The sequence below is a fragment of the Protobothrops mucrosquamatus genome, unplaced genomic scaffold (assembly GCF_001527695.2).
Source record: "Protobothrops mucrosquamatus isolate PMUCROS unplaced genomic scaffold, P.Mucros_1.0 scaffold874, whole genome shotgun sequence".
In the NCBI taxonomy this organism is placed as follows: domain Eukaryota; kingdom Metazoa; phylum Chordata; class Lepidosauria; order Squamata; family Viperidae; genus Protobothrops; species Protobothrops mucrosquamatus.
The window spans coordinates 1,112,199-1,122,443 of NW_015387128.1; the positions used below are offsets into that span (position 1 = coordinate 1,112,199).

At 41.8% G+C, this 10,245-nt stretch overlaps 1 protein-coding gene across 1 annotated transcript in view; it reads left to right on the forward strand.

The window, feature by feature from the left end:
- Nucleotides 1-7,954: 7,954 nt before the first annotated feature.
- The window catches only part of SHOC1 (shortage in chiasmata 1), a 75,047-nt gene continuing 72,756 nt past the window's right edge, over nucleotides 7,955-10,245 (forward strand). Inside the window, exon 1 of the mRNA XM_029284730.1 lies at nucleotides 7,955-8,106. Within this exon, the coding sequence (XP_029140563.1) occupies nucleotides 7,955-8,106 (152 nt within the window). The remainder of the gene's footprint in view (nucleotides 8,107-10,245) is intronic.

Genomic DNA, 10,245 nt, shown 5'->3' on the forward strand with positions numbered 1-10,245 from the left:
GGGATTGGCCTAGGGAATTTTAGTGGGGTTTTTAAGAGAAATTTTAATTATATAGGCCATAACAAATATTTCTTTTTAATTCGGTTTTAAATTAGGTATTTATTGTAGTATTGGTTTTATAAGGCTGTCAGCCGCCCTGAGTCCGGTAAGGAGAAGGGCGGGATATAAATTGAATTAATAAATAAATAAATAAATAAATGTGGTTTCTCTCTCTCTCTCTCTCTCTCTCTCTCTCTCTCTCTCTCCTACTGCATCACTTTTCATTCTTTTTATTTTTACTTGCCTTTTTATTATTTTTTCTTTTATATTCTTTACATACACAATCAAGAAAACAATGTTTTGCCTCTCTGTACCACACTATTCTTATACTAACTTCAGAGAGGGGGAAAAAAGGCGTTCAAAAGTATCCCTAGGGGAAAAAAGAGGATCTACACAGTAAGTTACATCAATCTAACCTCTTTCGGGAGTAAAGCAGTCTAAACATAAAAACACTACAAGATAACAACTCATTTAAAATATAAAAAGATGTCAGAGGTCAAGAATGTGAGAACAGGTAGAAGTGGGAAAGATCAGTTGACAGAGCAGAGAAGGCGTTTTGCATCAGATCAGACTGTTATCATAAAACTAGAGGGATCACAGTCGAATACAAGCTGTTCAGCATCAACGTTTGCCTCCTATCATTGAACTATGGTCTCTGCTTCAGGCTGATTTGTTAAGCATGTGGATGGCAAAGTTTTATTTAGTTAAATTTAAATGCATAAATTACATTAAAAGCATTATTTAACTAAATGTTTTTATTTAAAGTGAAAAGTGATTGCCCTCCTGATGGGACAAAAAGCCTTTGAAATAAGGGTGATACCTAAAAAATGAAGATTCTAGTGTTCTTCTCCTTCAACAATCACATTTCTTTCCTATACCAAATCCCAGTCCAATCCCAAATAACAGAATAACAGAGTTGGAAGGAACCTTGGAGGTCTTCTAGTCAACCCCCTGCTCAGATAGGAAACCCTATACCTTTTCAAACAAATGGTTGTCCAATCTCTTCTTAAAAACTTACAGTGTTGGAGCATTCACCACTTCTGGAGGCAAAAAAAATAATTGGTTTAGTGTCACTACCAGAAGATTTTCAAAGCTGGCATCAACACATGAGTAGCTGATGACTATCCTACTTTTTTTTTCCCCACTCTGGATTAGGTTTTGTAGTTTTTATTGTACCAACATGAGCCGGATCTAGTTCTTGCTTAATTTCCTTGTATTGCTCAGTGTCTGTGCTTGCACAATATATCTGTGGATAACTGACCAAATTGTCTTAATTTTTATAACACTGAGTCATAATAACTATATAGAGTTATTAGATTCATACAACATGCAAAGCTAAAATAAAAACAGCAAGATGGGTTCAGCTTTTTGTATGAATATAGCAGACTTGGATTACTGTGGGAAATAAAAAAAAAGTCTAACACAGCTGCTCAGTGCTGCTTGTAGCATTAATTTTACAACCAATTAGATATTTTACACAGCCCACTGATATAAGTTCCATGGGAGAACAGTTTTTGTGGTGATACACAGACTTGAAGTTTAACCTGAACATATTCAGGTAAGCAACTAGGGAACTATTAAATTTATATTGTATAGATTCACTTAACTAGGGTAAATATTATACATATGGAATGCAGGTTTAATATATAGGTAGCTAAATTATTGGATCTTTTTTCATTAGCCCTGGATCAGACTGGCATAGAGACTTCTCAAAGAGTCTTCACCTGCTTGCATTTACATTTCCATGGGTGAGGTTCCCATCTGCATTGCTTCCTAAAATGTTGCGAAAGTTGCACGTTTGTTGGGGCGTGAGAACTATGTGAAGGAATTACAAAGAATGTTTTGGCAATTTTGTCTTTGGGTTAGGCACAGCCTACACATTCTGGTTGCAACTGCTTGCATAATATTTTTATGGGTAGCCTTTATCTGTCATACAATTGAAAAAGTCTTACTGCTAACACTAGGAAATACACTGCTACCTAGAAACAAATGCATTCAATGGCACTGAAGAATGTCTTTCTTAATAAAACAGGAGGAATTTCTTTCTTAATAAAACAAAGTTAGCTTTTATACTATGCAGACATAATTTATTTAATGTTCATTTACTATAGTATATGAAATCAACAGTAACAGCTTAGCATCATATACAAACTATGTATTTATTTATAACCTAGCCTTGTTCTTTTTATAAATAACTGAAGGCGGCAAACATAAGTAATACTCCTTCCTCCTCCTATTTTCCCCACAACGACTCTCTAAGACAGGGGTCTTCAAACTTGGCCCTTTTATGACTTGTGGACTTCAACTCCCAGAATTCCTCAGCCAGCGTGCCTGGCTGAGGAATTCTGGGAGTTGAAGTCCACAAATCATAAAAGGGCCAAGTTTGAAGACCCCCTGATTTACATAATACGGAAGTTGATAGCTTGACAAAAGTTGTAAAAAAAAAAACCCAAGCTCTGCAAGCTGTCTAATAGGTGCTTGATACATTTTACATTTTTAACACATAACAATATATATTTATCTGTTTTTCTGTATATTCGTGCACTGGATGTGCCTGATTATTTACACATGCAAAACTAGAACTACATACTGAAATATATCTGATCATTGTATACAGAGAGATTTGTTTCACGCCTTTTCTCATTGCTAACATCCTGTTCACATTAAATATATATCAGAGTTCATATCACCACACATTAAGTATACTACATAATCCAATACATCTGGGCTTGGCATATCAACCTAACCTGGCCATATTCAAGACTATAGATAAGGTTGAGAACTCAAGTAGATTGCTGAGTTCAAGTAGAGAAATTTAGCTGTCTTTGGCATCCTTCACAAAGAAAGCCCTGCGGATGGGGATTCACTTGTTTGCACAGACCTATTTCTGGCATGCCACAAACCAGTGCCGGTTCATGGACCGGGGATTGGGTACGTACCCCTGTTCTAATCACACAGGAAATTAAAACTATAGGTATTAATACTACCTTTATTGTAAGGTTACAATATCACAATTTTGCAAGTCTAGAAGTAGTTTCCCCCTCTTTGCCTTTACCTTCCAGAGAACCAGGGAGGGTCCCTTCTGAGACATTTTCTCTACCCCATCCCTCATTTGGGTTTAGATTTCTCTTATCAAACCATTGTCTAGCTGTAGTTCTACTTCTTGTCTCTCAAGGTTATTCTCACAGCCCCATTACAGCTATTTAGTCATTGATTGGGAAAGGTTTGATATTAATAACAATAATCATATGCTCTTCTTTTCAGGCTGAAGAATATGAATACACTATAAAATATGGGTTTCCTGCATTACATCAATTGAGTGTCAGAGCTAATTGGATGGGTCTGACACAAACTGACTGTGGATTATATAAACTTATACATGAGGCTGATACTATAATGTAATTCATTGCTGGGTGAATCTCTGATAACCATCTTCCCCTTAACAATTGGATCAAAAGGTGCAGCATTACTCACAGGAAATGCCAAGCCGCTTATTTTAAGTTACCACAATAGACAAAATTTCCCAACTTTAGCTTAGATAGCATTTTCGTTAAGTCCTCTATTTTGTCCATTCCTTTAGTTTTTGGTCAGGAACAGAAGAGTTTATAATTTTCCCATTCGTACTTTCTTCCTTTTTATACATTCTACTAGCTGTACCCGGCCACGCGTTGCTGTGGCTCAGTCTGGTTAAATGGAAAAGAAAGAAAAGAGAAAGCGCACGTTTGTAATATGTTTAATTTCACAATGCTAGCGTGTGTTGCTTTTACGTCCAACAGATGGCGCTGTTTTTCAAAAAAAGCATGTTTTTACCTGTCACAGGTGTGACATCTATACATCTATATAATAGTAGGTATATAAAAACACGTGCGTATTCGAATGCAACGTTGTGTCAAAATTTCAAAGCAATCGGTGAAGAACTTTCGGAGATTTAAGATTTTGAACAAACGAACATTTACATTTTTATTTATATAATTTATTTATTTACTTAATATTATGTTTACATCCCACCTTTCTTTTGTACAATTCAAGCCAGTGTACATAATACTACCACCTCCATCTCCTCCCCACAGCAATAACCCTATGAGGTAGATTGGTCTGAGAGAAAGTGACCGGCCCAAATTCACCAGCCAGCCTTTATGCATAAGAGGGTATTAGAATTTACAAGGTCCTGTTTTCAGTCCAGCAACTTACCTATGAGTTATTAATATAAATTCTACTCACATCACTCTTAACCCCCCACCCCACAATTACTTCATCTGTTTTACAAAGCACTTAGGTCTAAAACTTCCACATGGAAGATGTATATATCTTCTATAGAAAAAAGTAGGAAATCACTGTAATAAACATGTTTATGCAGATAAGAGTTAATCTGCTCTTTAAGCATAGAGGGGGAGTTCCCCTTGTTGATCTGTGCCCGCCAGGTTTCCAGGCATTTCATCAGCCAAGGACCCGGGGTAGGGGCGGGGGGGTAGCGGTCATTATAAGGGAGAACCTATGTCCAAGGGAGGCCACTGTGCCTCAGATAGACGGTGCAGAGTCCCTCCTTGTGAAGTGGGGGCAAGGGGTGCAAGTGGGCCTGTTGATAANGTATGAGGATCCTATTGGCACATGAAACCAAATTTTATGCAAAAAGAGTAGAATTCTGGGAGTTACACACTTTGGACATGTTGTGTTTTTAAGTTGCAAAAATATATCTCTAAGGACAACATAATAGAGCAGCGGTACACTCCCATCTCTACTCCCAAATCCTGTTCAAAAATTTTAATTTTTGATGGGAGAGATGTGAGAAGAGAACATTATTAAATCCATGGAATGATTTTTTATTTTTATTTATTTATATCTGTTTTTATTATTTTTATAAACACTCAAAACAGCACACAATACTCCTTCCTCCTCCTATTGTCCTTACAACAATAACCCTGTGAGGTGGGATGGCTGAGAGAGAGTGACTGGGCCAAGATCACCCACCTGGGTTTCATGCCTAAGGCAGGACTTGAACCCACAGTCTTCACAGTTTCTAGCCTGGTGTCTGAATCACTAGACCAAACTGGCTCTAATAATCATATTGATATTAATCTAACAATCATAGTAATTGTAGATTGTTTAAGCTTTGATTTGGTTCAATCACATTTCATTTTTATCCTGATTCCTCCCACTTTTTGGAGTTTAGCCCTGATATTCCACTCAAAGGACAAGCACAGCCCTTAAATTGGAAAAAGTAGTTAGGGGTGTTCACATAAATATTTCAACACATGCTAAATTTAATTGTGACTATATGCAAGTAATTCAATTGCTTGATTTGCACAATACAATAAACAAAATCACCGTCACTAACCTAGCTTCACACTGAAACTACAAAAGACAACAACCACATTTACCACATTTTAGCCATTTTTGCTGGAAGCTATATCTGGGGTTTTATAAATCATAGATGATATGGAGCAAGCAAATAAAGATAAGGACTCATAATGCTAGAATTTAAAGTAATCTGATGGAGGATGTGAAAGACAGGCCAAAAGAGGTCCAGTGCAGTTAAAATATGCTTCTGCTTGCATATGAAATGGTAACTCCTGATATTAATTTAGGTAATTTTAAGGCAACATTAGACAAATGAATTGGGAATCCAGATTATCAATAGCCGCAGACCCTAATCACTATGTACTATCTCTGCAACCAAAGACAAGACCCTTCTTTTCATGTACTGTGTTTCCCAAAAATAAGACCTATCCCCAAAATAAGACTAGCTTGATTTTTTACGTGTGCACCTAATATAAGCCCTACCCCCCCCAAATAAGCCCTAGTTTGGGGGCGAGGGCCATGTGTAAAAATCAAGCTAGGGAAGAGGTGGGGAGGTGGAGTTCCCCACGCGCCCCATACCTGCTTACCTTAGAACAGACATGTCAAACACAAGGCCCGGGTGCCGGCTGCAGCCCACGAAGTGGTTTCATGTGGCCCGCGAAGCCATCCTGGAAACAGTGAGGGAACGGCCCCTGCTGCCTTGGCCCTGGCCCAGGCCGGTTGGGAGTCAATGTACAATTTTGTGGTGGCCATCTATGCTGAAATGCATTCAGTCTTAGCTCCACAAGGCCATCTGGAAACAGCAAGGAACCAGCCCCTGCCGCATTGGCCCCGCCCCCTGGGTGCATGCTGGGGAGGTGTCACCCTTTGTGAGGAATGAAGAAATGCACCATCGCCAGGAAGTGGCCAGCAAATGGCCCTCGCCTACTTCACATATCTGGCTTGATGGGCTCCGGGGGAGGGGTTTCGGCAGGCAGCGGGGCGCTCTCCTCACAGCACCAAGAGCTGAGCCGGGTAGCACGAATCTGATGAGAAGTGCAATGCTACCTAGTCCCCAGCCTGCCCAGTTTCCGCAGGCAGCAAGGTGCAAAGCTGGCGAGCTTCGCACCGCCCGGCTCAACCTCTCGCCGCTGTGAAGAGAGCACCCCGCTTCCTGCCAAAACCGGGCAGGCTGGGGGCTGAGCGGCATCGCGCTTCTTTTCAGATTTGTGCCGCCTGGCTCAGCCTCTTGGCGCTGTGAGGAAAGCGCTCCGCTGCCTGCCGAGACCGGGCAGGCTGGGGGCTGGGCAGCTTCGTGCTTATTTTCAGATTTGCACTGCCTGACTCAGCCTCTCAGCGCTGTGAGGAGAGTGCCTCTCTGCCTGCCGAAACCGGGCAGGCTGGGGGCTGGGTAGCATTGCGCAGGTAACGTTGACTCTCACACTGCTCATGGCATCCACTCCCCCAGAGCCCACCAAGCCAGATATGTGAAGTAGGTGAGGGCCATGTGCTGGCCACTTCCAGGCGATGGTGCATTTCTTCATTCCTCATGAAGGGTGACACCTCCCCAGTTGCATTTCTTGCCTGTTTTTCTCCCTCCCTCATCTCAAATATTTTACCACCACTCTGTACTTAGGAAGGAAGGAAGGAAGGAAAGAAGGAAAGAAGGAGAGGGAGGGTCTAAGTGAAGTCCTGTCTTAGTCCTGCCCTGCTGCCCTTTTACCATCCCCTTGCCCCCTCCTCCTGGCCTATCCTGGGGGTCTCCCATCCTATTGCTAAGGAAGTTTTGGATACAAAGCCGGGTCTCATCCCATGGAGAGGGAATGGGCCTCCCTCTGACTTTGCCCTCGTACCCATCATGAGCAACCTGGCTAAGGAAAGCAAGCACAGCAGCAGCAGCCTTGAGGAGGTAAGTGCAGCTGGGTGCCCCCTTGGGGAAGTGGGGCTGGGCTTGGTACTGCGGGTGCTCGAGGGCCAGGCTAGGCATTTGACCTCTGCTGCCCAGGGCTCCGGGCAGCCCACACCACCATCCAGCTCCCGCGCATGGCCTGAGAGGAATGGTGAGGTTCCTCCAGTGGACCATGCCTTGGCACTTGCCCCGGTCCCACCCCCTTCTGCCAGAGACCCTCAGATCTGTCCCACTCCTGTCCAGGCCCCCACAGGCACCCTTGACACAAACGATGTAGAGCTGGCCATGCCCACCCAATAAGCCACACCTACTCCATCCACGCCACCCAGTAGGCTGCACCAACCCTGGTCACACCCACCCAGCCCAAGGGCAACCGCAATGCTGATGTGGCCCTCAATGAAATTGAGTTTGACACCCCCTGCCTTAGGAGCTCTGCAGCCAGGCCTCCCATGCCCCAACACCTGTAGTGCCGCTGCTCGAGTTCTTCTGTGGCTGCTTGCAGCTGCTCATGGCTGGACACCACATGGCACATCACGCCGGTGCTGCCACTCGCGGCAAGAGACCGCGTGGCTCATCGCGCCAATGCCACCGCTCACGGCAGGCCGTGCAGCACATCAGTGCTGCCACTTGTGTGTGCCACGTCACAATGTGCCAGGTAGCGTCCTGCCATGAGCGACAGCATCAGCGCGATGAGTCACGCTGCCTCCTGCCGTGAGCAGCAGCATCAGCATGACGAGCCACATGGCCTCCTGCCGTGAGCAGCAGCACCGGCACAATGCACCACATGGTGCCCAGCCACAAGCGGCTGCAAGCAGCCGAAGAACTTGGGCAGCGGCGCAACAGGTGTCGGGATTGGGAGGCCTGGCTGCAGAGGTCCTAAGGTAAGTGAGTAAGGCATCCCCCAAAAATAAGACCTGGTGCCTCTTTTGGAGGCAAAAAAAATATAAGACTGGGTCTTATTTTGGGGGAAACATGGTATACAGGAGAGGGCTTTGGCCCTCACTTTCACATTTTGTTTGTTGGCTTCAGTGACTAGTGAATAAGCACATACACATAGAGCCAGGCTGGTGTAGTGGCTAAGGCATCAGGTTTTGAATTCTAGATCTGCCTTAAGTATAAAACTCATTGAGTTTGGGCCAGTTCCCCCTCTGCCTTAGGAAGAAAAAAACCAGCAAGCCCCTTCTAAAAACTGCAGAAGGCAGTTGCCAAAAGTCAAAAAATGACTACAAATTGCAACCTTTAAGCAGCTACAGGTAGTGCTCATTTACTGCCTTGTTTGGCAACTATTCAAAGTTACAATAATATTAAAAAAAAAAAAAGCTTTGCAACCAATTCTCACGTTTACAACCATCATACTATCCCATGACCAAACGATCACCAATCAGCCAGTTTGCAACCAGCTTGTATTTACAACCATCACAGTGTCCCGTGGTCAGGGATTACCATTTGTCTGCTTCACAACCACTTTCTGACAAGCAGATTAGACGCAGAAGTAAAATCACAAGTTGCACACCTAATGTCTCCCTTAACAACCATGATGACTTGCTTAATGACCAAAAGCAAAAGTGGGTGATAAACATAAATGATCATGTGATATTTCATTTAGCAACCATAACACTTAGCAACCAAGTCGCCGATCTCAACAGTGGTCACTAAGCAAGGATTACCTGTATTTGAAACACTATTATGCTTTCTAATTCCTATGCTTTTAGCAACATGCAAATATTTTAGCATGTCACTATTGCCTGCAGTTGCAATTTGCTCATATACTCATATTATGGTGCACGAATTTGAACATGGTTTAGGAAGAACGCCACAGAACAACTATTTCTCACGCATGCCATGTTAGAAATTAGAGGGAATATTGGTGAGAAGTTTATAGGACAAAATACTATGTAGGAATTGGTGTATGGACTTGGTAAAAGCAAGGATAATTTGCAAAGGTAGGAAAGCACAGAGCAATACAGTATATTAAATGAACTGAGCATAAGCTAGATTTAGTTAACTTTCCTTTTTTTCTTTTATTTCTTTCGCTTGTTGCTTCTGGCTCTTTTTCTCCACTTTATTTAATGTGTTTAGTCTGGAAAGAAAAATAAGATGGGTATGTATGTAAGTACAGGGAATCCTTGGTGTACAACCACAGTTGACCCCAAAATTTATGTTGCTAAGTGAGACGTTTGTTACATGAGTTTTGCCCCATTTTACGACTTTTCTTGCCACAACTATTAAGTGAATCACTGCAGTTGTTAATTTAATAACACAGCTGTTAAGTGAATCTGGCTTCCCCTTCTTTTTTTTTCAAATATAAATTTTTATTATTTTCATCATAAAAAAAAAAAAACACATCACAAATACATCACAATGTAAAAACCCTACCCCCCACCCCCCACCCCCGGACTTCCCAAACCTAATCCCAGGATACTATTCAACTAAAAGTAAACTGTTATTAATATCCCTAACTCCACAAAATATTATTCTACATAAGTAGGTGAAATATATAAAAAAAAGAAAACAAATTATCTAAAAACCTAAATTGTATTCCACCATTCTATGCTTATTTTGAATATAAACAATCCATCTTCTCCATATTGATAAAAATTGTTCATTTGAATGATCCTTCAGATAAGCCGAAATTTTTGCCATTTCAGCAAGATGCGAAACCTTCAATCTCCAGTCCTCCATTGTAGGTAGAACTTTACTCTTCCAATTTTGAGCTATCAACAAACGGGCAGCAGTTAAACAATACAACATCAAGTTCGTTTCTTTTACATCCAAATTTTGTGTAATACCTAGGAGGAACAACTGAGGCAAGAAAAAAATTCTTCTTTTAAAAACTTGCTGTAAATTCCACCATAGTTTTATCCAGAAGGCCTTAATGACCTTGCAAGTCCACCACATATGAAAAAAAGTTGCATCTTGTTGTCCACACCTCCAGCACTTGGATTCATAATTCTCATAAATGCGAGACATAGTTGCAGGATCCATGTGCCATCTATAAAACATTTTATAAAAATTCTCAC